This window comes from Melanotaenia boesemani, chromosome 23 (assembly GCF_017639745.1).
Source record: "Melanotaenia boesemani isolate fMelBoe1 chromosome 23, fMelBoe1.pri, whole genome shotgun sequence".
Classification (NCBI taxonomy): domain Eukaryota; kingdom Metazoa; phylum Chordata; class Actinopteri; order Atheriniformes; family Melanotaeniidae; genus Melanotaenia; species Melanotaenia boesemani.
This window is the reverse complement of record NC_055704.1, coordinates 22921010-22948856: the sequence shown is the minus strand read 5'-3', so window position 1 is coordinate 22948856 and position 27847 is coordinate 22921010. Positions and strand designations below refer to the sequence as shown.

Below are 27847 nucleotides of genomic sequence, written 5' to 3'. Positions count from 1 at the left end.
TACATCCATAAAATGTTTGTGCTTCCATTTCCTGTGAGTAACAGTAGATAGTACAGCAAAAAAAATTGATTATGTTGATAGCCATGCATCCCTACACATCTTCATCCATTAGCATGTTATAGTTAACACAAAAATGGTCTAACTGCACAACGTTGCCCTGAGGCAATGAATGAAAAACTGCCATTTTAGTAAATAAATGAAGATAAAAAGTGTCTTTACTCAATCAAATATGCTTCTTCACTTATTCATGCACATCACAGATATTATTTATACAAAGTTGTTTAAATTTAAACATGTTAAAAAGTTAAATTTATCTTACCTTCTGCAGGCAGTGTGTCCAAGTTGGCTGTGGTCCCAAAAAGGACTGTTTCACCCCAAGATGAAGGGTCAAAGCCACGGCCAGCTCAAATTTCATTGGTCTCAAACTTATCAGACTTTTTATGTGATGTTTTACTTTAAAAAATTTAACAGGCCGGTGTGTGGGCCAAAATAATGGTTTGTTGCCTGAGGGCAACACCATGCCATAGAGGGTTAAAGCATGATTTAACATTATAATACTATTTTTTATTTATTTTTTAGTAAAAGGCCTGACCTTTCACTACTGATAGAAATGTTCATTTTATATCTGGAACATGAAGCATTTCTTTTCTCATACTGAGCAACCCAAAGTTAACTAAAAAGCAAAGTCCACTCTAGCCCAAACGAGTCATCCAACTTTATTTTCCAAACGATCCTAAAGATGTTGTTATTTATTGCTCGTCTGGTTCTATAATTGACCTCCTGTTACTTCAGCAACACTAAAATATTCATCCAACACCAGGATTTGCGTCCCTGAGCGATGTTTGGGCTCCACTTCCAAAATCCGAGCGAATGGAGAGTGAATCACACACAGAAAACAGAACTCAGTATAAAGTTGTTTATTAAAACAGGAATAATACAAAGGATACAAAATTCAGGTCATTAATACAAAAAAATGTCGCTAACACAAAATAGCAGCTGTATATTTAAAAGTATTTATACAAAATTTACAACTTGAATTTACAGGCTATTTACAGAAAGGTTCATTAAATAACAGTCACAACATCTTCAGAGCATGGTTAACAAGAAACTTTACAAACAAAACAAAACGGATATAATCTGCCACATAACTGAGAATATTCGGCATTTGGTTTCACAGATCAGCCTTTGATGAAGCTTCCGTAATTATAACTGACATCACGTTAGTCGTGAACTGTGCAAGACTATTTGAGGTTTGCTTTCATATAATAAGTTGCTCTTATTGTAAAGGTTGCTCTAACAATTAACTACTGTTAACCCACTGTGTTAAACGTGTTTCTTTGTTTCTCCACTTCAACAGATATTTATAGCAGTTCACCTAAACTTGAGAATTGGGATTTCATGCGTTAATCAAAAATCAGATTTTTGTATTTTCTGAGGCTAATTAGTAATAAGTAATAATACAAATGTGGCTACAACAGAATAATGGATCGTTATGTATTAAAATAAATCCAATCCAGTAAAAACGATAACATCATTTGGTTGATTCCTTCTTGTTAACACCATCCATCCATCCATCCTACCTGCTTATTCCAATGCAGGGTTGCAGAGGGCCTGTCCCAGTAACTAGGCAAGAGGCAGGGTACACCCTGGAAAGGTTGCCAGTTCATTGCAGTGCCAACACAGAAACAACCAACCACTCACATGCCTAAAAGGAATTTATAAAGACCACCTAACAATCCTACAACCAGATCTAGAAGGCCTTATTTAAGAGGTTTGGCCATATGAGACATGCTGTACTTTGTATTGTTAACTGTAAAAGATAACAACAAATGTTGAAACTGAGTGATTTTATCCCTGTGAGATGTTACAAAAAAAACAAACAAACAAAAAAAAAAACTGTAGCAGGGGCTCACCTACTTTAAAACATCTAACATAAGCATCATCAGGTCAGCTGAGAACAGATTTGTACCACAACCGGTAGAATATGAGCATCCCAGAGAGGCTGAATCCTTCAGGGAACGGATGTTGGAGGGAGTGCTGCATTAAAAACAGACAGTATTCTTTACTAATGCGAGTTAAAGCTCTAAAACCTAAGACATACATATAGGAGATCTAAAAATGCATTATGTGTTAAAAACTGGAAATATGATCCCAGTTGGAAATTCTGTTTGGAAGTTGCAGACTCAGAGCTTGAACGAAATGGAGCAACAGTTTACCGGTCGACATCTGATGATGCGTTATAGTACGAAAACATGTTTGGTATCAAATTCAAACTGTGTATTTCTAAAAGAATATCGTTTCTCAGTATCAGCATTTGATAAGTTGTCTTTGTACTTTGATATAATCTGAGGGGGATTGCAAAGTATTACATTTCTTTGGAAATAGGATTTTATATTCTCAGGTTAAAACAAACAAACAAACAAACAAAAAAAAAAAAAACACTACAGTGTAAAATCCCATCAAATTACGGATTCTTTTTTTTTAAACCAATTAGCTAATTCATTAAAATAAATACACATTTCTATAAGCTAGCAATCTCCTTAAATATTTAACACATTCAGAAGCACAAAGAAGCCAATCTGACATTACTGAGTGAACCCAAAATACTCCAGATCTATAAGACCTATAAAATCTTACAGCACGGCAGAAACATAATAAACCTGCAGGTTTGTACATACAAAGTCACTTTCCATGAAACAAAAAAAGTATCAAATATTCTACTGACCACACACAGCCCACCAGGGGCCACAGTTCCCTCCAAACTGGAGACCAAATAGCCATGTTATATTTGGCATGGCTCTTCTCTCTCTCATGCTACAAATATTAGCATAAGATTTGGAGCAGTTTGCTCAGCCCTACTTAGACCCTCTCACGGGGAAACTAACAGTTACAGCTAACTGGGGAAAAGGTAGTTCAGCTACTGCACATAATTAGCTCTGTAAGGCTTGCAGAGGCTGCTACTGGTGTGTATTCTACCCATTAGCTGAGTGTTGAGTCTGAAGCCAAGTTTAAACCTGTGCTGGACTTAGACGTGGCTTTACAGACTGATTGCCTTCACTTTTTTTCATAAGGGGGAGTTGAATGACAATTTAATGCCTATATTTAAGTTTTTTACTGGATTATTTTAACTGTGGTATTTGTGAAGTATCCTAAAACGAAACAAGTACATTTGCTGACACAAAGGAGCCATTTCCTTTAGTCCAAGATAAAAAAAAAAGGCACATTTTGTGGTCCAAAGTAACATAAAAAAAAACAAGTAGAAAGGAAATCCCGTTCAAAGAGGGCTACCTTAACTGGTAACCGCCATGAAGCTGGGTTCAAGTAGATTCCAGGATATAAGTCATAAGTGTCTCTCTCATCTTCTTTGTTTACATGGCTTCAAAAATTATGAAGATGTCAAGATAAAAATTAGTGCACCATCCATGTGCCCAAGACTTTGGCTGTAAAAATAGTACCAAGTTCTGCTCATTTGTAAAGTGGTGAGATCCCATTTGGTACATCCAGTCTCCAGTTCCAAGTCTCAAAATACCATGTCGACCACTCTCCATAGGGTCCTTTTTTCCTTGTTGCTCCTTCACATTGAAAAAGTCTTGTTTTCTCAGACTCCACTCTGAGATTTCTCTTCACGCCAAAGCATCAGTTCCTCTCCACACTGGGGTAAAGTTTGAACACTTTGTAAATCCACTCCGAGTAGTAAGCAACGTTAACAAAAAGCGCGGGCTGCGATGAGGCACATTTGGTCCTTTGAATGCTCACACCGATGATAACTTTGCGTTCATGCTCCTGGCAAACCAATGGACCACCATAGTCTCTCTGGAAGAAGAGTTAACAGAGAGTTTGGAATGAATGAACCCCAACGTTTTATGAAGACAATTTTATCAGCATCAGTGTTTTTTAATTCTATTAAATGAATGATACATACATCACATACTCCTTCTCCTATGTTTCCACCAGCACATATTCTGCTTTCCCCAGCATCCCCTTTGATTTGTAAGCATATTTCATTGTTGACCATGGGCATGGTTACTTTATTTAGTGCTTCATCATGTCCTGTATCTGTAAAGAGAAGAACAAAAAATTTGTTTGCAATTCGTGGCGAATGTTGCAGAAATTCTTCAGGAATAGCCAATAACATAGAAAGTTTGTTTGCACATAGGTGAAAGAAGGCAGTACTTTTAGTTTCCCCCCATCCATACATGGTGCAGTTGGTGCCTTCGGCAATGTGACACTCTTTTACCGGAAGATGAATGGTGGAAGCACCCTCCGACACGGGGGCGGGGCTAGAAGAAACGGTATGGAAGGAACAAGTTAATCATGATAGTCATAGTGGATGTATGGTACAAAAGATTCAATAGTTTTCTCCATTGTTGGGTTCTGATAAATTCATGGAAACCTTGTGAGTAGTTGCCTACTTACTCTTCGAGTTTCAACATAACCAGATTGGATCCCTCTGGGCCGCAGATCAGGCGAGAGATGCGCAGTGTCGCACGGCTTGAAGACTCGTTGAGGTGACGCAGACCGACCTGCACGCTGTAATCCTTGAGATCTGGAACACTGATGATCACAAGGACTGGAATTAGACATAAGCCTTATGGACTTTTAAGAGTGAAATCCGCTTCTAAAGACTGACTGAAGTAACCAATGATTCACCTTTTAACCTGAGCTCCATCAACTTTGAGAACAGATGATGCCAAAATAGAGATTTTGGAGACCTCATCTTGACTGTTGCTACTGAAATCTGTCTAACTTTGTTCTGCTTTACTTTTCACCTTTGCAGGGATGACGTTCACATATTGTACTATGATATGATGAAGGTTTAGAGTTACAGATGTATCATTACAAACTGTTTTTTAGACAAGCCTGAAACCTTTTTAATTTGTGCTGTGTGCCATTTTTTGTTATGTTTTACAATTAACATACACCTGTTCGTGTTCTCTTTACTTTGACTCAAAAAGATATACTCATTTATGGGAATGCAAAATTTAAGCAGAGGCCAAATAAATAAACACACAGCTCAAAGGGTTAAAGTTGGTGATTCATTAAGTAACAACGGGGAGAAGTCTCCCACAGCCAAAGCCTCATATTTAGAGATGGCAGCCAAGTTTACACTTTCACTGGCTGTAATCCAGTGGAGGAAGCAGTTGTCCAACCAAGAAGCAAACATCCAAGAAGAAAAAAAAGCTATAGTAAACATCCACAAGAGGGACACTGAGATATCTGGAATATTTTTTCATATCTAGGAAAAACATCAGTAAGTATATTTTAACTCACTGACGAGTCACATCTCTTGAACTTTTGCCTGGTCAGACATGTGTGCAAAGTTGTTTCCATGACTCTAATGCACTTTTAAGTCTTCTTTGAAACCGGTAAAACAAAAAAAAACATTTTATAAACATTTTTAAACAACTTCTGCAGCCATGGAAACACAATGAATCAAGTTATTCTAATAAATTTAAGTGATCCTGGAGTTTTGACCTCTGGGTTTCTGTCGTTTTCACCTTGGAGGTAGATTTGGTGGATGCCAGAATCTCCTACTCTACTTGAAAGTTAGTTAGTCACTGCAGTAAGTAAAAAATAACAACAAAAACTAAATTTCTCTCATAAAGAATAATTTAAACATATTCAAAGCAATATTTTACAATAACCTTTTGCATGCTGCAAACATGCAAAATTTTAAGGTAGAAAAGCAAGAAAAAAAAAGTCATCTATATTTTCCTTTCTAGCAACAAATCTAGCAAGGTGCTGATCTACATCTGATGTAATATTTTATTGACATCAAATTATAGAAGAAGTTTCCTTCTACGTTGATGCATAGAAACATGCATAGATACATGCATAGAAACAAGAAGCTAAATCTCCAGAATATGGTTGGCTGTGTTGTAGAGAGCTTCAGAAAGTAATCACATCTTCAGTCTAAAACATTTACATCAGCCAGTTTTGTCTGGGAATGAGTACTTTGCAATATTGGGGAAAAAAAAAAATCAAATAAGCACATTTTAAACACATGCAGAGAGAAAGTAAGTCTCACAAACGAGAGACGTGCATCAGAAGAGAATCTACAAGAAGCACCAGATGCTGGATCAGTACCAGGACGTGAAGCACTGCTGGTCCGTCAAAACCCAGTCTTCTCTAATCAGTGAGCCGCCACACAAATGAACCTTCCTAAGAGAAATTAAAAAGATCATTTTAGTCACTCCTAAGCTTAGCATGAAGGTAGATAAAGGATATTCTGAAAAACACAAAGAAATGACTTACTCCCTTTGGATGCTTACAACCCAGCTGCCATCTGTACCTCGTACTTTATGTCCTCCAACTATTCTGGTGTTTATATGCACAAAGCATGATATCTTAGGCCTGGTTAGAGCTAGACAAGGAGATAGTTTTAATAATGTATGTTAGACAGATGTCTTTTTGCATTTCAATGGAAAAATGTTTAAAATAACTTGAAAAGTTAATCATAAAATATGATTTGTTTAGCCAGGTAAATGACAACAGAAGGATCTGATAGAAAGAGTTAAAAGGAAAAGAGTAGAGATCAGAGACAGAAGAACAAGGAGGAGGACATGCCTGCTGAAATCCAGATGAACAAAAACGATACTCACTGTTTGGTTGAGGAGCCATTGTTGTTGATTCGCCTGATATAAGTAAAGCAGAGCATAACAGTAAGAACAGACAAAGCACAAAACCTAAGAAAATGACAACCTTTCAGACTTTATTAAGAATTATCTCTGCATCTGGATCATTGTTAGAGGCTATGACAGCAGCAACAGCAGATAAATTTGCTCAAGATCTAAGGACTTCACGACAGGCATGTTTTACATTATGGAAATCATTGTACAGCCATTCACAAGAGGCTTGTCAGTAAAGCCAGATTGAAACCAGCTTAAGAAATGGTTTGGTCCAGCAGCTTGAGTGTATTCTTTCTCAAATAAAAGGGTGGCAGCAGAGACTTGCATCTGTTTGCTGTTTGACTATTGTGTATTATCTGTCAATTGGACAAAACCACAGCTAAGAGATTACGTAAGACACCCGGCAAATGTAGACAAGAGCTGTTGTGATGTTCTTGTTGAAGTCAACAAAAGCTCCAAATCTAAATTATGTTATTACATGCCCTTTCAGAAGCAAAGCTTTAGTCTGAATGATTCATGAAATACTTGTGTTAGCCAGAAATAAAAATTATTATTCACAAAAAGCCACTTTTCTTCAAGAGCAGACATGTTTGGATTACTGAACAACACATATATGCTTCTGAAAGACCATTTAATATACTGTTCAGCTCAGCACAAAGTACAGAGGAGAGGGCCAGCATGGCAACAAAATTAGCCTACTAGGATCTGTAGGCTAATTAGCATGTTTTTTTAGCTAGCTTGTTTAACCTGGACATGGGATTTTTTTTTTCACAGTGACATGGCTTATTGAAAAACCCCCATGAAATGCTTTAAAAGTCGTTTAATGTTTACTGTTTAGCTTAGCCTAGCATAAACACAGAAAAAAAGAGAAAAAGGAAGCTAGCATGGGAACAAAATAACTAGTCCCTGTTCAGTTAGCTAGTTAGCATGTTTTAGCTAGGTTGTTCAGCCTAGACATGTTGCAGTTTTTACACAATAGATTACTGGACAACACCTATGACAATTTTAAAATATTATTGTTTAGCTTAGCACAAAGACAGTAAAGATGAGAGGGAAGTTAGCATGGTGACAAAATATTCTTACTAGCACCTGTAATGTAAGGATGGACATTTTTTACAGCTGCAATGAATCTGAGCTTGCTGCACAATTACAGAACACCTGAAAACAATAAAACAGATGACTCTTGTTTATAGCCATTATATGTTTGAACATGATAGTATTCTCTAATTCTAGAGACAGACTTAGCATAATGAAAGTGCTTTTCAGTCACTCACAGTGCTTCAGTTTGCAGTAGTCCCAGGTCAAACGGTTATTTGGACTGGTGTAACACCAGGGGCCATGCTTGTCCCGGTCTGGGTTCCGGCAGTAGTTCTTGTCCAGCCCTACATGGGATACTGTAGAGTGAGAATCCTCACTGTAAAACACACAAATACAGATTCTCATATTTCATTTGTTATTTTGTGCACAGTATATCAGAACTAACACTGGGTCACGTCTCATAAAGATTCATACACAATCTCACACTCTAAAAACAACCAAGAATGTGTATACTGTACATGGAGTTGTTCATACATGCACGATCCACCATGCACGTACAGTACGTACACAATGTAAGTAATCATATTATGCCTAGAAAGTCTGACTCTGGCTTTCCTATAATGCACTGAATCATCTGCAATAGCTGCACAGAGCACACTGAAGGAAACACAGTTTTCTGAAGAGTGCTCAAGGGAGTATGAAAGTATGCAGTCTGAGCATTCAACAGGGTTCAGACCAACAGGAGCCACATCCTCTATGGAACGACTTGGTTGTGCTCGCGATTTGTAGGAATTCACATCAAATCGTGTGTCTTTTTGCAACTTGGCTGAGGAACAATTAAATGTAATCTTCTCAGATATCCAAAACATCCCTGAAAAGCAATTACAAGGCAGGAGTTTGGACACACAGGCACAAAAATAATGCCAAGCAATAGGCAACAATTTGTCAGGGGGTGAAGATAATTCCACTTCCCCGGAGAATGTTAAACAAGCTGTAGCTCTCAGCAGTTTTTCCTGGGATGACCCCTAACCTTGAGCAGGGTAGACTCGCTGGCTGCAGTCTATGGGAGGGAGCTGATTGGCTTTGATCTACTTTCCTCAGAAAGCACTTCCTGGGGTCAGGGGTCGGCTCTGGAACATGTCCATCTGTCTGTGCCATTTTAGCTTTTAAAATTCTTGTAAATTAAGTAAATCCAACAGCCTGACTTCAGCATGAAGCAAAGGACCTGGCATAGGCAACTTCTCCGTCAGCATGGCTTGACTGGAGAGCACCCCAGGGTTTCCTCTCGTCAGTTAGATGAATAATAATTGGACCTGGTATTGACCCCAGAGGAACCTCTGATTTCCTCTTGCTGTTTGTTTTCACTGCTTGGCTTCATTCTTATGAAAGGGATTTTTAACTGGCAATGGGAGCTGAATTGTCAACACTTTCTTCACTGAGCTGGTAGGAATGTGATTCTCTCTAGGAAATAGATTCAGTGTCTTAGTGGAGTTTACGTTACCTGTTTATGTGATGCGACCAGTCTGCACAGGGAATCCCAGATCGAGTTATAGATAAAGTGCCCCGGTACAATTCTCCATTTTCCTCATAACACTCTGAGGAGGAACAGGAAGAAGTTATTTTAGAAGAGCTTGTAAAATACTCCAGGAAGTGCCAAATATAACTGAGCCAAGCAGTTTTGCAAACACCTGAACATCTTCAGTGAGCATAGCCAGCATGCATAGAAACACATAATCATGCACTTGCAGAGAGAATTGAAAGATTTGTGTGGACATTTCTCCTTGTGGTTTGGATCGGTTTAGTGTTGACGGCATCCTGTGACTGGCATTTCTCAAATATAACAGAACATTGAAACCTCACTATGTCTGTTCTTAAACAGAATCAGCAGAGGGCCTGTAGTAACTGACATGTGTGGTCCTCTGAAATGTAAAGCAGAGAAACATGGGAAATGACAGCGAGCACTGTTGCCAAAGTCTGGTGTTTTTATTCTTCCATGAAATGGAATTCATTGGGCAGCACACTGCCAAGTGGCTTGGTCCTTTGAGAGCAATACCGAAAATGTCTGTGTAATTCCACTTTGTGAAAACATGACATGTCTTTTCAAACGTCTGTGGTTCAGCATTTGAAATAACATTTTCAAAGAGCAATGCAGAAATTTCTTCACAATTGGCAAGCTTGTCATTTGTTGGAAGCTTGGCACTTAAAAAAAAAAAAGTTCTGTTCTTATAAGAATAGTCTGACGTATTTTTGAGAATTTGAAGAACTGTCAAGACTCTTATAGCTTAAGACAAGAATGGCAGGAAAATTGCAAGACTGGCTCCATGCAAAGTTGGCACATCTGTGTTTTTACATGAACAATTCATTCCTCATTTGGTCAGACCAGAATATAGAAATGATTTAAGGTATATAAAATAGTTGCTTGACTGTCAGCTGCAACCTCTTAGAGTATCTATACTTTATAGTAGGGGTGAGGAGGGAATCCTGTTTGAATTTAAGAATTAAGTTGACCAATCAAAAGAACACTGAACAGCAATGGTGTTTTGTAAACTAATGGCTCCAAATAATAACTTTTTTTTTAATTAGAGGAGGTTTGAAAGGGAAAAAAAACCCAAAAACAAACAAACAAAAACCCCATAACTTTATACTCTAACAAAAGAACTTTATCTTATCTATGAAACATGGTGGTGGTTGTATCATGGTTTGGGCACCTTTTAGGCAAAGAATATGCACTTGCTTTTAATTATGTGTATACACGTTTAACATGTCTGCCTCCTGTATTTTGTGTTTGTTTGAAGAATTGTTTGTGCACATCCTCAGAAATTAACAGTACATGTTCGCGAGCTGCAACATGCAGGTAACCGTCCCCAGACGAAAGGTCACATGGTTGACAGTGGTAAAAATGATGGGAAGACTAGACATGGCCTGTTTGTTTTAGGTGCCACCATCAACGTTACCGTTGCTAGAATTTCAAAATGAAGGAAACACTAATCTCTTTTATTGTCGCCATGTTTATTGTTTGTTTACGCCCTGCAATTCCAGGAACTTAATCTGGTCTAAGTTCTCTAATGTGCAGTTATCTAGTTGAATCCTCTGGTAACAAGCATAATACACAAGCAATTACTGTAAGTAAACAATTATGCTCTAGATCAGGGGTATCAAAAATTAAAATACACAGTTGGCCAATCTTTATTAAAAGCTCATTAAAATGACCATATTGCACATACTGAACCTGGAACTAACAGAGCCTATAAGTTATTGTCTATAAACATCAATAAATAAATAAAAAAAAAACAAAAACAAACAAAAATAAAGAGAAAGTAAAATCTGTTGCATTTATTTCTTATGGTTCTATACGCAGTAAGTGCATGTATATATTTTTCTACAGGCAAACAACAGCCAAAAATAATTTCCTCATTTAAAAACTAAATGCCTTGTAATGGCAAGAGAAAAATTAATCTGCATTAAAGGTCATTTCGCTACTCTGTGGGTTCAATATAAAGTCTTAAAGAATTTACAGCTGTAAATGAATGTTTGCAAATGTGCAAATTTGTGTTTGTAAATCAAGTCTGTCATCCTGCAAAAAAATTTGCCCAAAAAATTCAAGTTTTGCGAATGTACAGAAAAGAATTTTCATGTTTGTAAAAAGATTTGTATTTTATGGAAAAAATAGTCCTTTTGCAAACATCCTATCCACAGATGCGAAGCACAAAACTGCGTGCGTACTTAATTGCAGTATAAATAGCTCACACTCTTGCACACACAGCTCAGGCAGGGGGGCGGGGGTCTTCCTACGCCCTCGTGTCCTGGGACGCGCTCTGGGCTGTGGGGGGCGGAGGTTCGGTGCCGGCCTGGAGTCCTGTGTGGTGTGCTTCCCACCTTCCCCTAGCCTCTCTGGGGACCTGCGGACATGTTCTTGTCCCTGGGGTGCCTAGCCTTGGTGTTGGGTTGGCGTGGCTGGCGGTGGTTTTGCCTGGGGCGGTCTGGCCCTGTCAGGTTCCTGAGTGGGGCTCTGCTGGGGGGAATGGGTGGCCCTTGGGCCTGTGGGGTGCCTGCCTTCCGTGCGGCCCGTGCCATGGCGCCCGACACCCACTGGGCCTGCTCACCGTTGCCCTGTGCTGCCTGGTGCTCCTGCCCCGTCGCGCTGGGGGCTCCAGTCTGGGGGCCCCTGTGCTTTGGTCTGAGTGAGCCACTGCTCTGTCTGCTTTGGCCGTCCTGGGCTTGGTGCTATGTGGACCTGCTGAGCCTTTGGGGCCTCGGGCTCCCCCCGTTCCCCACTGATGCTTCGGGGTGCGGCGTGATCACGACCCCCTTGCAAGCACACATTTCTTCCTTGTTGCATGGCCACACAACGTGCTCGTCTCTCCATCTGCTTCTGACTAGATGTTGCTGATGTTTGTGTGTTGGTACGTTTCTCTGCAGGTACGCTTGATGACTACTGTACTTTTTCATATCATCATTATCCTATTTTATTTATGTATCATGTAATACTGTGGTAGTTTATATTGTTTTTTAGGTGTGTTTTAGGCAGCCTAGACAACTGTTATTTACACATTTTAATCCTGTCCTCCCCCCCTTTTTTTTTTTCTTAACTCTTCCTCTAGCTCCCTGTCAGGCTCGGCACTGACATATAAAAACTAAAGAAAATAAGATTACAATAAAAATAATAAAAATCTCAAGGGCAGCCATGTATATAACATGTTTCCCTTGGTAGAGCAAATCTGTCAAGCAATATATATATATATGTTTGACATAAACCTCAAATGCAAGGTGTTTAACCAATCAATGGCCACCATCTTGATCATCTTACGCCCTCAAACTTTTAAGCACCATTGCGTATATTTACCACCCATACCTCATTTTCTATTTTGGAGAGAAACAAAAAAAATAAAAATCAAATCTTCCAAAATATCAGACTGTTCCTTTAAAATAGAAAATTTCAAGCAATTTACCGATAACTTGTGTGGCATTTGCATCACATCTGGGGATGTGGGTGCACCTGGCTATCCTCTGATTAGGGTCTGTAGTGAAGCACCATGGGTAATCTGCTCCATCAGGGTTACGGCAGTAGTTTTCCCTGAGGTCTCTATAACACACACACATACTATAGATTTAAATGATGGTGCTGATGGCTGTGTTGTTTACAGTAATTCAGTGAATGGAGTCCAAGCTGTCGGTAAGCATGAAACACGTCTTACTCACTTGCATTTAAAATTCTGAGGCAGAAACGAGTGGTTATGGGGAAACTGAGAGTCCCAGCGCTGACATGTCACACCTTCTGGAGTGACATTCATCGTGCCTCTGTAATCTGTCCCCTCACCCTGGACGCAGGATGTTGTTATGTTGACACCGGTGTCCTCACCGGGGTCTGAATCTACGAGATGAAAAATGTTGTCAGTGGAAGCATGAAAGGGAGAGCGGCTAGCAGAAACTGGATGCAGGAATGAAGGAGGGAGATAAAGAGGGAGATATTAATCCCTGGAAGAATGTGTCATGTTTAACCTAGAGACAGATTATCAAAAACAGTAGCACTCCCCCATGTGCTGCTTTTGCAATAGGAAACTCTCTGTGTGTTCATAACATTGGTGCCCCACATTCTTGCACATAGGGATTTCCTGAACAATAAGAAACTTTCCCACTTGCAGAAATAATGCAGTTTGATCGTATCTTGAATCAAAAATTGAAATTCTGTTTCTGGTTACATTTCTTTACAACACGTCAAAAAAAGATATCTCATCTAACCCAGTCTGGCTTGAGCAACTTCATCCTCCAGCTAACTATTTCAAACATTTTCAGATGGAATTTAGCTTTCAGTGGTGCAGGGGTAGCAGTGCACAGGGAACGAATTCTCCCCTCCGGATCTCTGTCTCTGTTTCTTTAGCCTTTGACAAATGAGATGGGAGAAGATGGAGGAGGAAAAGGGAATGTTTTGAGGCAGAAGTGAAAAGGTGGGTGGAAAAGAGGGATTCTTGGATTTGATGTAACGCATGCCAGTGTCTGTGTGCACCGTGCTGTACAGGTCAGTGGTTTTTATCTTTCCGAGGGCAGACATTAAGGGATGCACACATCTGGACAAATGCAGAACCTCCACCCTCGCTGTAAATCATAACCTGTACTGTAAAGTGCATGTGTGTACGTGTTCGACGAATACAAAAAGAGATGCTCTTGCGTGTTGGTGGGTGTTAACGTTGGAATATTTCAAAGAAATGAACAAATACTTCAAATACATAACCTCCTTTTGATCTCTGTTATAGTACATCATAATGGCCCCACAAGATCTCCATTTATTTCCTAATGAAACATTATTTTCCTAAAGATCCGGCCTCGTTTAGTGCTGTGATGATGGAGGAGTGTGTTGTCTAACATGTTGGTCTAAAGTCTTCCATTTCTCTTAAGTTGGGTTGAAGTTTGGAGGGCCCGTGAGGGCCACAGCATATGATTCACATCATTTTCATCTTCATCACACCATTCACTGACCTCCTGAGGCCTATATGAGAGCATCTGCTATCGCTTTCCTCTTTGCACGTTGATTTGTCTCTATATGTCATAATTTTAAAAACAACCTTCATGCCGCTAAAACAGCTACTAGGCCTTCCACTGATGATTTGAAGCATCTCGGTATAGTCTCTATTGTAATCCTCCGCTTTGTAGCCCCAAGTGGTCTCAAAACATTCCACGATCCCTTTTACAAACAACCTATTTACTCTTCCTTGTTGAGGTAGAAGGATTTGAGCCGGAACACCACATGAAACAAACAGTGGGATAAACTGAGACTTATGAGACTCTGCAGGAGAGAAGAGGAGCTTTTGTGTGTCACACAACCACATCTACACCAAAACCACTGAAGTTCTGCTGTATGAAGAAAGAAAAACATCCCTGGCACACTGTAAATACTTGCTGCACTCGCAGTGTCCTAACATCTCTGTCCACTTCCGACTCCTATAATAGATTTACAACTGTGTGGCACATCCTGTATTGTTTTACAGCACTGGAGATGATGGATGTGGAGAAAACTACCAACGAAATCATAAATCAGAGTAAAACTATAATTTGGTCTGCTGTTGATTTCTTTGAAGACTCTGTCTACAAACCACCCAGCTCAAGATTTGGAGTGTATACAATGCAAAAGCCCTTACCACACACAGTGATGTTACAGTACTCCCACGGAGTTTTGGGATCCATGGTGTAGCACCAGGGTCGGAGACGATTATCCGGGTTACGGCAGTAGTTGTCCTTTAGGTCTTTATCCCGATGCCTGAAGGGGCAGTGAGGATAAGGAGGGAGGAAGGAAGCATGGAGGGAAGGAAGTAATAACAACTGGTGAGGTCTACCTCTCTCGAGTATTGGCGTCATTTATTTAAGCATCTGTCATGGGTGTGTGCTGGTGTCCGTGAGAAAGATTACAACGCAGTTTGCAGCTTACTTTTTAGGCTGGAAGTGGTGTTTGTGAGGCCTTGCTGAATCCCATCTCTGGCACTCCTTGCCACTTACTGTATGGTCCATTTTTCCCCGGTAATCCTCTCCATTACACATCATACACACCTCTGTCAACAAAGAAACAACAATTATCTTAACGTTTTTGGGTGCTTTTTCCCTCTACTGAGGAATGCAAACAAAACCTTATGACTTTCAGAAAGAATTAAAGCACATAAACATTGATAAAACATTCAAGCACTTCTCAGTTTTTGCTTTATTTTATCAGAAAAATATTGCCAAGTACGAATGTTTTGCCTTACCCTCTGAACAATGTGGTATGCCACACTCCTCAGCTCGAACGTTGGGGTCAGTGGTGTAGCACCAAGGACCACCACGATCGTTGTTGGGATTCCGACAGAAGTTCTCCCTCAGGTCCTGCGTTGGGTACCTTTCTGGATTAAACCTGAAGGTGCACAGACAGACATTATTGAAAGTGTTAACTGACACTCTAAGCCATATAAATAAATTTGCAGGAGTATTTGCACACATGGCTGCTCCAGGCATGATTTCAGGACCACACTGGCCTGCAAGTGCTCTCCAATCCAAATAAATTCAAAGGGGATCCTAATGAAGGTGTGAGCCTCTCTGTGAAATCCTAGCGCCCACAGGCTGAGAACATCACCTTTTACATACTGGAATGACAAGTCAAGGCAATCGTATGCAAACTAAGTCATCAATACTTTCTTCCCTCTCCAGGTTTGCACCTTTTGCATGATCACATTACTGATTCTAACCATATCCAGACTTCCTCAAGTGTGAAGCAGCCTCACTGTCACAGCACAGTGAGTACCAACAGCGAAGAATAATGCCATGGTCCATTTGGAGCAGCCAAAGCAACTTCTTTGCTGGCAGCCTTTGAAGAAGTTTAAGCCTTAAACTCTTCTCTGTCAACAGCTACACCGTATTAATGCGAATAAAACTCCTCGAAATAGAATCAAGCCAGTTTGAGCTAATGTGGCGTAACAAAGGGGGAGCAGTAAGTCATCCCTGTGCTAAATGGACGGTGTGCGAAATTCATCTTCTGATATTGTAGGATAATGAAAATCTGGCATGTCCACACCTCCTGATCTATGCCGGCCACTAGACAGTGACGGATGACAGAAGTGGAAGTTCAGGGAATGATCTGGAGGTAGGGGACTGGCTTTGGCACCAAAAAAATGAAAGAAAAAGAAGCAAGAAAAAGAGAGCATAAAGAAAAGGATGGACTTGATTATTTAACAAGGAAAAATAAAAAGCTCAAAACAACAAACAACCATCATCCCTTCAGCAACTTGTCAGAATGCTTTATTTCAGGGTCTTTTAGAAGTTGGCTTTGCTGTCCTCTCTTTGGCCCGGGGGGCTTACGCAAGATTTCTACAATAATGCACAACATCATTCAGCCCAGTGGAGGAAGTCAAAAAGAAAGGGGAGAGTGCAAGCGAGAAAAAGGGGTAAAGACCCGCCAACCATAATCTCGTACCTACACGTCAAAATACAACAGGGTCAGATCCAACAGCAACTTTTCACTTATGCATGTAACTAAAGCAAAACACTTGTTCCAAAGCAGCGCTCTGCCTAGGGCCAAAGCTCACATCTGTTATGTGTAACACACAAGCTCAACAGGCTGCAGGTCTTTATCATAACACAGAATCCTTAATTTATAAATGGAATTACAAGTTTCCTCACTTTGCAAAAAGGTTGCATGTGGTGAGACTCAGAAAAAGACCACAGCATGGGAGCAAGTTAGCCATAATGATGTTGTGCTAACAGATGTTGGCCAGTTATTCATCTCCTTGCCAAAGTCTGTTCCCATCGGAGCGCAGGCAGACACTGCGCACACATGCTTCCCTCTGAGACATCTAAACATATTGGCTAGATTTTGGATATCACAAAAAATGAAATCTAGGCCTGAAGTTACTGCTGCAAAATGTCCGGCAGTGCCTGCACCTGGTGGTGCAGACGTCATGCGTGAATACTGCAGCATCCAGAGAAGTGAAGTGTGCTGAGATTAAAGCAAAGGAGGTCAAGACTGTATGAATGCCAACTCATTGACGAGCCCATAATATGAAAATTACAAACTAAATCTAAATAAATCTCTAATAAGAGATTTTCATGCTTTATAGCTCCTGTTCCTGCTCCCTCCAGAAAGATCTAGTCTGCTGTTATTGGACAGCTGAAGCTTGTTACATACTCCCCGAGGTTGCTAACTTCAAACTTGTTAAACACTGTTTGGCGAAGGAGCTCAAAAGTCCTGTAATCTTTTTCTCTTAAATATAACTCTGTCACAAAGAAATCGTTAGGTTCTAAAGCAATGGTAGGCTCAACAGCCGGGTTTTGCTGACATGAACTTTTACCAGTCACATATTAATCCAAATGAGCTGTTTGTCTTTGTTTCCTGTATCTTTGCCAGCATAAGCTGCGTGTATGTTCATTTATTGTCATTTGCTTGACTTGGTACATTTTGGGACTCGGTTCTTGAACATGTTGAACAAACCGAACCTTATGAATAGCATTTCCCTCCTTGTCAAAGGCGGTGCTGGATCATTGGATGAGATCATGACAATGCACATTAACAGAAAAAAGAGGCGACAAAGAAGACAGCAGTGATCTGTGCGGTCATTAAAATTCCATTGAGAGAGTTAGACAAGTAGTTTAATAACACTTTCTTTAGCCTCATTTATGCTCTATGTTTACGTACAAGCAGGAAAAGGAACAAAGAAGAAGAAGCTGCAATGTATTAATTATTATTTTGAAGATTTGGAATCTTCACCCTGATACTCCCACTGACCATTTGCCATTGAAAAGACAAATAAAATCTACAATAGTAATCAGTGAAAAGAGGAAGGTAAAGTTTCACAAGACCAAATTTAAAAAAATGTCCTGTTAGAAAAAAAGAAAAGAAAAAGAAGATAGGCCGAGCATGCTCACATCCTTTCTGTTAACTCACCTCTTTACATTCTGACCTAACTAGACAATTCAAAACTTTCTGATGCACCACAGGTTTCAAGGTGCGGATATCAGAAAGTAAATAAATAAATCACATGTTTAACAGGTTGCAAATTCTAAACAGGAATAAATAAATGATTGCAATGTTATCCGTTATAATTTACATAGGAAAAATAGACTTCCAAACATAGCCAACAGGTGGAATTCCCAATCCTGGAAGGGAACCTCCTGAGAAATCCCTCCTGCCCCGCGGCGATCGGTCATGCATGAAAATAATAGTTACCTGAAACTCAAGTGGTGTGTGGTTCATTATGGTGGTAATTCTCACACAGCGGGACAGTCCCATGTTAGGTAACCCCACAGTGGTGCTAAATCCCCCTTCAGCTGAGCTCTCACTGACCCTTTGAAAGTTAAAACGTGCTGACAAGGGAGGACACTTGTGTTTGAGAGGGGTACAGGGGACCACGTGTCAAATAAACAATGATAAAGAATTCCTAAAGCTAACCACTGCTTCTGGAAAGTGATGACAGGATTGTGGGGGTTTATCGTGGGAGAGGGGAGCAGAGGACCGACACAGCAATCTGTTTTAATTGTAATGGATCACTGAACCTGTATTTTCTCAGTGTGCTTGTGGCTCTGTGAACGCAGCTGGATATCAGACAAAACATGACTTCAGTCTATAAATTTTTACGCCTTCTTTCTTTCTTTCATTATGTCTCCCTTCTATTTTTCTCTCTGCACCTCTTCAAACCCTTGTTACTCCCTCTCCTAACTCCCCTCCTTGCCACAGTTAAAATATCTTCTAACTAACGAGCACCACTAATGAGATGCTGGCAAAGGCCCATCGCTGCAGAGTCACTGGTCTCGCTTTGCTATAATGGAGAGAAAACATCTTTGGAATACACCTGATGGCCTCCAGTACAGTGAAGCAAAAAAAATAAAAAACGAAAAGGCCTCATTGGGGAGGACATCCCTGCATGTGTTGAAAGAAATCTGACTTAACTCTGGATAAACGTTCAACTGTCTCTGAGCCTCCACCTTCCCTTAACCCCCGAGGTGGAAGGGGATGAACTGAGCATCAATAAATCAACCACTGAGGCCTGTTCAGTATCAGACACAGTGAAAAAGAGAAGGAGCATCCAGGAAGATGGTGGAAATCTGAAGAAGACATGAGCTTTGAAGGCTGTCGGTTCAAATCTACAGGAATTTGGCAAAGGGAAGTAAACGATGAGCACATTCTCCTTTGTGACTATATTGAGCAAGGCATTGCACCTCTTAACATGACCAAAAAGACCAGAATAATCACTCAAAAGGCTTAATGGGCTTAATTTAAAACAAGCTAAATCTACATGTGAAAATCTTCTGATGACAACCATCAGCTTTCCTCTCATGTCTTATCTAAAGAAGATAACCAAACTACCTACATTTTCATGAATGAATCCCACTGGGATCAAACAGGAAATGTAAGAGCATAAATATGATTAAATATGACTTAAATGAAGCATTAAAAATTGACTTCAGCTAGAAAAAAAAAGGACTTACGTGTGCTCATTGATGTTATTATCAGACCAAGCTTGGCAAGTGATGTTTGACTTTGTCCAAGATCTCCTCCCTCTGTAGTTGTCCTTGGTGCCGATGATACACTCCCTTATATAATCTAAATGTGAGCAAAGGCATAAAAACATCTGAAACCGTTGTTCTTATACATGTTTTCCATGTGTACTCACAGTGTGCCAGTTTACACAGCTTGTATGTAATTAGGCGATTTGCTTATTTCAGCCTAAACCAACTCGAATATATTTTCCCATATATAGTCAAGAAGAGTATTATTTTTTTTTTTACAGCAAACATTTATTTATCTCTTAACTTGCATGTTATTCCCAAAACAGACGAGTCCCTGAAGTTCATTAAATGTCACAGAGGGGCGCTTTCGTAAATTTTGCAGTAAATTCTAAAGTGCTAGATTCCACAGCTTGCGCTCGAGCAGAGCGCTTGCGTTCTGGCTGTAAACAATGAATTTCTTTTTTGTTTACACTCCACTTAAGCCTGCTACATGTTTATGCATGTGGGGTGATTAAACAGCAGGGCGTGAGGAGATTTGGTTGTTTTTATTGTGTCAACAGAGGAACCGAAGGTCTTAGAAACGGTGGAGCCAACATGTAAGTGTCACAATCCCCCCAAACAATTTGCCTGTTGTAAATCCTTCTCTGTGCCTCCCTGTTTTCATGAGAAAAACACTGAAATGCATAAAGGCTTCGCCTCTGAAAATGATAACATTTACCTTTTTTTTCGTACAAAGTGAAGTTGATGTTGGCCAGCTTCTGCACACCGTGGGTGAAACGGTCAAAAGGGAGCAAGTGGCATTTCCTGTTGTGCCTTTGAAAGTTGAAAGCTCTGTGGAAACACACGGGAAGTAGTTGAAAGATGACCAAATGATAAAAAACAAAAATATGTAAATACTATGAGAGACTCGGAAGGAGAGGAGGAGTGAAGAGAAACCAAGTGGCTTCAGAAAAACAGAGAGAAGGAAATGTGGCTCACCTGCAGCTGAAGTTTTTCTTGACCTTCTTGCACCTTCGGGCGCACTGGTCCTGTGAGATGTTGTTTCGTACCAGTGGGGTCTGAGGACAGTCGGTACAAACCAGCATGTGGCTCTCGGTCTTTTCGTACTTCTGTAACTGAGGCTTTCTACAGCAACCTAAGAGACATGCGGAAACAACATGTGCATGTTTAATCTTAAAGTTGCACTGTGGTTTTATAACGATTGTTTATGTTTAAGTTAATTTTATTGTTTTTTTTAGAGCTACCTCCATGACCCCATTTTTAAATTGACCCTCAGGAACAAATAAAGTGGTTTGAATTGAATTAAATGAATTGTTCATGGCAGGTTAATCTCAAGTGGGAACTATTGTATACCTCATACTTGTGAGGTCATCATAAAAAAATCTGAATAAATAATAGCTGTTATCCAGCTTGGAGCTTAATAATAAAGAAGTGACCACAAAGAAAAAGGCAACAAATATAAATGATCATGTCTGCCCTGGTTTGGGTAATTAAACCCCAAATCCAAAGGATGTGCTATAACATCATGCTGCATGAACAAATCTGCAAACCAACAGTTGCACTGAATTTTTCAGTGTAGAGAAATCCAATTCCAAAAACGTTTGGATGCTGTGTAAACTGTAAATAAAAACAGAATGCAATCATTTGCAAATCTCATAAACCTATATTTTATCCCCAATACAACATAAACAACATATAGGTGTTGAAATTGAGACATTTTACCACTTCACGGAAACTATGAGCTCATTTTGAATCTAATGGCAGCAACACGTCTGTAAAAAGTTGGAACAGGTGCAAAAAAACGCTGGAAAGGTAAATGGTGGAAATAAAAAAAACAACTGAGGAGCATCTAATTGGTCTAACTGGCAACAAGTCAGTCACATGACTGAGTATAACAGGAGCATTTTAGAGAGGCAGAGACTCAGATGTAAAGATGAGCAGAGATTCATCAGTCTGATATAAAAGTTGTGGAACAATTTTTTTGTGGATTCTCTCATCGATAATATTTAATATCAAAAGATTCAGAGAATCAGGGAGAATCTGTGCACAAAGGGGCAAGACCAAAGGTAAAAAAAATAATCTTAGTGCGCTCAGCCAGCACTGCATTAAAAACCGCTATGATTTTCTACTGGAAATCAGTGCATGGACTAAGAAAGACTTCCATCTACATTACAGTTATTTAGCTGACATTTTATCCAAAGCGACTTACAATGGTTAGGTAATAGTGTTAAAGGTCTTGCCTAAGGACCCAACTGGAAGGTGTTAATATTCATCTTCTGGGGGATTTGAACTGTGGTATCTCACATGAGAGACTGATGCTTAGCCAAATGAACTAACCAGCCACTCCATTTCCACTTCCAGAAATCACTGTCTGTGAACACAGTTCACCGTAAAATCTACAAACGCAGGTTAAAGCTCTTTCGTGCAAAGAAAACGAGCTATGTGAACATGAATCAAAAACACTGCCATCTTCTCTGGACCACAGCTCATTTAAAATGCTCTGAAGCAAAGTGGAAACTGTTCTGTGGGCTTTCTGTAAAGCATGGGCAAAGAGGGAGCATCCAGCTTGTTGTCAGTGGACAGGTGAAAAGCTGCATCTCTGATGGGATGGGGCTGCATTAGTGCCTATGGCGTGGGCAGCTTCCACATCTGTGAAGCTCCATCAATGCTGAAAAGTACATGGAGGGTTTAGAGCAACATCTGCTCCCATCCAGACAACGTCTCTTTCAGGGAAGACCTTGCAGATTTCAGCAAGACGATGCTGAACCACATCCTGCATCCATCACAGCAGCATGGCTTCACAGGAGAAGAGTCCGGCTGCTGAACTGGCCTGCCTGTAGTCCAGACCTTTCACCAATACACAACATCTGGAGCATCATGAGCAGCTAGAATCCTGCATTAGTCCAGAATGGGACAACATTCCCCTCCTAAAACTCCAGCTACTGGTCTCCTCACTTCCCAGACGTTTACAGACAGTTGTAAACTCAACTTTTATTCACTTTTTAAACGGTGTCCCAACATTTTTAAAATTGGAGTCGTATTTTTACTAACTTACACACATACTACAAGTATGGTTCCTCCTTTTACACACATACAGCACATGGCCTTTACACACCTCCACATGCCAGTGGATGTAACGGATATAAATTGGGATTAAGAATTTTTCCCAAGCACTGGGTAAACCGGAAATTAGATTATTGACACTTAGATTGGCAGATGACCTGTCTTCCTCCTGAGCTACAGCCCCCCTTTCTTTTTTAATACCTTCCTTGTGCAGTTATTATTATTTACATATGAAAACGTTCTTCCAGTCTGAAGGCAGCACGCTTCCACAAGAACCCGAGTCCACATAAAGTTCAGAGCAATATATTTGACCTACTTCCTGCTAAGGCGTACTACTTCCCAAAAGTTAAAAAACCTTAAAAAGCTTTAAGTACTTGCAGCGTTTTATGGTTTAAGCTTCACGGATGTTCACAAAATCTGTTCAGTTTACTTCAAGTTTAGAATATTAGGCAGCTTTTGTTTTTTGTTTTACAATCGATGATCCCATTCAGAAAAGAGCCAACAGAACTTTGATCTCCTCAGTGCTGCTTCTCCTTTGCTTTACTCTGCAGTTAAGTCTGCATTATCACCACTTACTGGACTGGAGTGAAGAAATTTGTTGCACAGCTGCATGCAAAAAATTAAGATCAGAATTAAAATCATGCCACATCTCAGTCTTTGGAAAGACTTTGATAACACCATTGATATAAACTTATACTTTACAATTAGCATTTATTTTTCGTAGGTTTTACAGTTTCTCACTGAGCAAGCTGCAGCTTTCTGTGCTAACTCTACATCCATCCAAACTTGACAAAAAAAGAAAGTCGTGCTTCTGCCAAGACAGCAGGTAGCGTATTTAATGTGTCAGAAAAAGGAAAGAAAGCTCCAAACCAAGGTGCCTGAAAAATGTGGAGCTGCAACGACAGCCAGAGGATCAGAATGATGCCTGTCAACAAGCTGATATGCAGCCGTGCCTAAGCTCCTCATGAAAACACATCTCGTATTTTACTGCACTCACAAAGAGTCTAAAATCTGCTTTTTACTCCAGCAACATTTCGACTTTGTGGTATCTGTAATGCAATCGTTTCAAGTTACTGTTAGTTGCCATGATTCCTGCAGAAAATGATTTTATAATCTAGCATTCAGACTCTGTATGAGTCATTGAAAGTCCTGCTGTTTAACAATGCTGACTTTTAGTTTCTCTTTATTTTCAGCCACAAGGATGACTATATTAGCCTCTTCTGGAAAACTTTAACATCAATCAGAATTTCTACAAAACCATAAAGTTGAATGTATCAGATTTAATGCACACGCTCTCAGCTGTTGGAGGCCAACACATGAGAAAACATACAGTACGTGAGGAAAACCGAACAGTCAAACTGTCAGCGGTAGAAAAGGACATGATATAATTCATCTTTGTGTTATTTATAGACCTTTGTTGAAAGCCATTTCTTTTGAAGAAGTACATCAAAAGAGAGTTTCACAGTTGCAAAGATGTGGCATAATAAGGGATCCAAGTGGGTTCAAAAACAGGACAAAATCATATTTCAAGTCGAAATTCTCTGTGAAATGAATCATTCATTTTTATGCATGAAAAAATCTCAAAAGCGCCATTTTTAGCTGGATGGAGATCTTCTTTAACTTTAGTTTCAGATGCTTTTTTTCTGTTTTCATATAATAGCTTAAAATTTAGAATTACAGGCAAGCAAATAAACCACCCAGGAAAATTTCATGCTACTGTAGAGCCACAGGTCCCTGTTCCAAGATCCGATACAAGACTTATGTGTACTTAGGATATTGTAAACTGTGGAGCATTTACAGGCTTCTCGTGGTCAAAAATGGTTTTTGGGGAGGATGTGTTATTAATGTTTGGGCTCCACTGGACCACATCTGGCACTCATCACAGTGTTGTTCCAGCCCTGATGTCTGGCCAGGCTGCTCAATTAGATTTCACTTAGTCTCTTCCTCTCCTTGCACTCAGACCCCTGCTATCTCCAAATATCTCCTAAGCATTTGCTAAAGCTGAGGATGGTGATAAAAGGTGCTCAGTGAGACGGGATTTAATGGGAGAAGGCAGGCATGTTAGAGGAACGAGCTTGAGTTTAGTTTGAAAAATGTGGATGGGGAAAGGTGGAAGACTCTGACCTCGCTAAGAAACTTCTTCTTCTCCCTTGAGCAAAGAAGCTGAAGTCAGCTGGATATGGTTTTAGTCATGGCTTCCTGGGTAACAATGCGTCGATAATCATCATAAGAAATATCAGCTTTCAAGAGGACTGAGTAAAAACTGTATTACTTGAATAACAGGAAAGTAGCAGGTTAAAGGTACGTCTCTGTCGGGGAATTAAGCAGACATTACATCTGCTTCAAAAGAGCGCAAAATGTGCTTGTGGGTCAAACAGCCAGATGTTGCTCCACCAACACACATTTTTCTCACTCTGACACACACATTGTCTACCACTATACTAGAGAAAAAAGCACAAATACCTCGATCCTGGGTGTGCATTTTACATTTTACTGTCCCAACCTCTGGGTGGAGAGGTCAGAGGTCAGTGTCGGCACCCCTGGAGGTGGTAACTGTGGATCCAGAGTTTTACTCGGTGACATGTCAGCGGAGCGGATGTGAGCTGGAATAACCTGTGAAGCCATCAGATAATCTACACTCCATAAAACTGCTGCATGTGACTCGTTTAGAGGTGCTCAAATGCTCTTTCTAGGTTGCGGCTGCCAAATCACAGCATGTTAGGCATCCTCTCTGCAGCTGGCCTCAGTCCAGCAGGAGTGTTTATTTATTACTTCAAGATAAAAGGTTATAAAATAAAATAAATTAAATAAAAGGTCAAAGGACAAAGCTGTAGATGTAATTCAAAGCAAACGCTTTGACAATGATGGCATGGCATGTGTCCTTATTGTGAATGGTCTTAATAACTGTTTAAGACTTTTTATTATGAGAATATCTATTTAATATTATACATAATTTGGCATTGCTGGGAATCAACTGAAAAAGCCATCTATGGTGAAGAACTTGAACATGTCAAATTTTCACAGTGAAGACAGGAACTATGAACATTCCCACTAAAAATGCCATATTTGCAATTAAAAATCTTATTTATATTTTTAAAAGTAATCAATATCTTACTTAAAACGTGCTGAAATATGAGAGTCAGCATTTCTCCACTTACTCTAACTTTAATCATTGAAGCGCGCGCAGATTAGAAACTATACATCCACTGGAAGTCCAACTCTAATAAATCTTACCTGTATCCAGAATAATCACCAAAACAACGACCAAAATTTGGGAAATCCATACGTTTGTCCTCATGGTTGGGTATAGACTGTGGGAGCAGGTTAGAATCCGGATAAAGTGAGTCACGGACACGGTGGTTGGTTAAAGTCCAGAGAGGCTGATGGTCTGCAGGAGACTCGCCTTCCTCAAGCAGATGCCACTTTTTCAAGGAACCTCACGTCCTCGGTTCAACCTCCTTTTAACTGAAGTTTGTGCCTCAATCCAAGAGCGTCTCTTCTCACTGCCGTCAAGTTTTATAGAGCAAATAGCGCGACTTCCGGTTGCTATTTTCAGAATAAAACAGGAAGCGACGTATTTAAGCTAATTCCATTCATATTACGTAGATTTAAATCTAATGACATTTTGCCTTCGTCCTTTACAAGGGCGGTTCTAGTACATTTTTAAGGGGACCAGGCAGGGAACCAAACTGGGAAAAGGGTGATACATGCAAATAAGAACTTAACTTTACCTTTAAAATAAGGGTCTAGAATTTTAGAAATAATAAACTGATCAATACAACTAAAATGGCCACTGTTTGTTATAACAATAAAAAAATATGCCTTGAGCAAAAGTCTAAGTTTTTATCTGTATTTTTATTTATTTATTTATTTTTAGCATTATTGGCCTTTTAGATCTGATAGGCTATTCTTGGAGTGGCACCTGGCTGGCCAGTCCAATTTTATGGGTTGGTATTCCCAGGCCACCCCTCTAGCCCAGCCCCTTGGCCCTTTTCCCAAACACCTCATTTAACAAAAAAACTATTTGGCTATTTCTTTTCAAGCTACTTTAGAAAGGAAGTCAGCCTTATGTTTGAGGAGACTTTAAAAATCTTCTAGTCTGAACAAATTTAGAGCAGCAGAAATATTTTTTCAGTGGAGTTGAACTTAAAGCTTTTCATAAACAACTCTAAACTTGTTCACTTCTTCACAACTGTATGATGTTTAAGTGACATCTGAACTTTTTAGCACATCTAAATTAAAGAAACATGACCTGTTATTATTTGTTGGCTAACCTTATGGTTGCATTGAGAGGACGTCTGTCCAAGAAAAAAACACAGGGGAGCAGGTGGTTGTGTTTTGCCTTTGGGGCACAAATAAAAAGATAAATAAATGAATGAAAAATAAATCAAGCAACCACTTCAAACAGATCTCGAGTGGTCTGTCCTAACTCACCTCGCTTTGGCTCAGCTGAAAAGGCAGATGTGAGTCTTTACCTTGTATGCCAAAGAGCACTTGGCGTAAAGACTTGATTGCATCCTCAGAGGATCAGTCGATTGCAAAATACCTAATGCAGTACTAGAAAAAGAGCACAGACTTACTGTATCGTAACAACAAGCACAAAACAGCTCAGTGAAGAGTCCTGAAAGACACAGACTATTGCTAGCTGATACAAACCTGTGTTTTGTGTCAGTTAATCAAGCGTGCATGAACAGCAGACCCATATTTTTGCCAGCCTTTACTTTATGTGTGCCTCCCAGTACTTTTGATTGGTCTTCCCCCGGGATTTCTGCCACATTTCCAGATCATTTCTCTATCATGACTAATCTTGAAGGTCCTGTTGCAGCACAATATCTCCACACAGTGATGCTGCCATCGCAATGTTTAACTGTGGGGATGGAGTTAATGAGATCAGTTCAATGTCCTTTTGATGAGATCAGGCAGTTAAGTTTGTCATGTCTTAAGTGGCATTCATGTGCTTTTTGATACTAAATTACAATACAAATAGAAAAAAAGAGACATAATTGCATTGATCAGGCTAAAATTACATTTTTAAAATGCATATAGGCGCTAGATTGACAAAAATGAACAAAACTGAAGCTCTCAAAACTGGACTAACACACAGATATTGTGATTGAAGATCAAATGACTCAAAGAAATGTAAATAGATATTTTTA

The 27847-nt window shown here is 39.8% G+C and overlaps 1 protein-coding gene across 3 annotated transcripts; it reads right to left on the bottom strand.

The window, feature by feature from the left end:
- Positions 1–902: 902 nt before the first annotated feature.
- Positions 903–26151, bottom strand: hgfa (hepatocyte growth factor a). Of its 3 annotated transcripts, XR_006009263.1 has the most exons (19): positions 25926–26151; positions 20607–20763; positions 20347–20459; positions 19608–19722; positions 15401–15543; positions 15088–15208; positions 14801–14919; positions 12867–13038; positions 12617–12768; positions 9169–9262; positions 7904–8043; positions 6603–6635; positions 6256–6364; positions 6088–6162; positions 4417–4554; positions 4174–4280; positions 3923–4056; positions 1960–3813; positions 903–1896 (listed from the first exon to the last, which is right to left on the bottom strand). XR_006009263.1 is itself a non-coding variant. In XM_041977341.1 (18 exons), exons 1-18 carry the CDS (start codon positions 25987–25989, stop codon positions 3637–3639), a joined length of 2163 nt encoding a protein of 720 aa, XP_041833275.1. In that variant the 5' UTR covers positions 25990–26151; the 3' UTR covers positions 903–3636. The 3 variants fall into 3 exon arrangements, 2 of the variants coding, with proteins under 2 accessions (XP_041833275.1, XP_041833276.1); XM_041977341.1 differs by having other exon boundaries at positions 903–3813; XM_041977342.1 differs by having other exon boundaries at positions 903–3813; positions 12617–12750.
- Positions 26152–27847: the final 1696 nt, after the last annotated feature.

Excerpts from the sequence above, each read along its gene's own strand:
- hgfa (XM_041977341.1), bottom strand. The coding sequence starts at position 25,989 with ATGAGGACAAACGTATGGATTTCCCAAATTTTGGTCGTTGTTTTGGTG. Across the intron at positions 15,544-19,607 it reads AATAACATCAATGAGCACAC|GTTTAATCCAGAAAGGTACC; the intron begins GTAAGTCCTTTT and ends GTGCACCTTCAG. Across the intron at positions 6,365-6,602 it reads AATGGCTCCTCAACCAAACA|CTCTAACCAGGCCTAAGATA; the intron begins GTGAGTATCGTT and ends CTCCTTGTCTAG.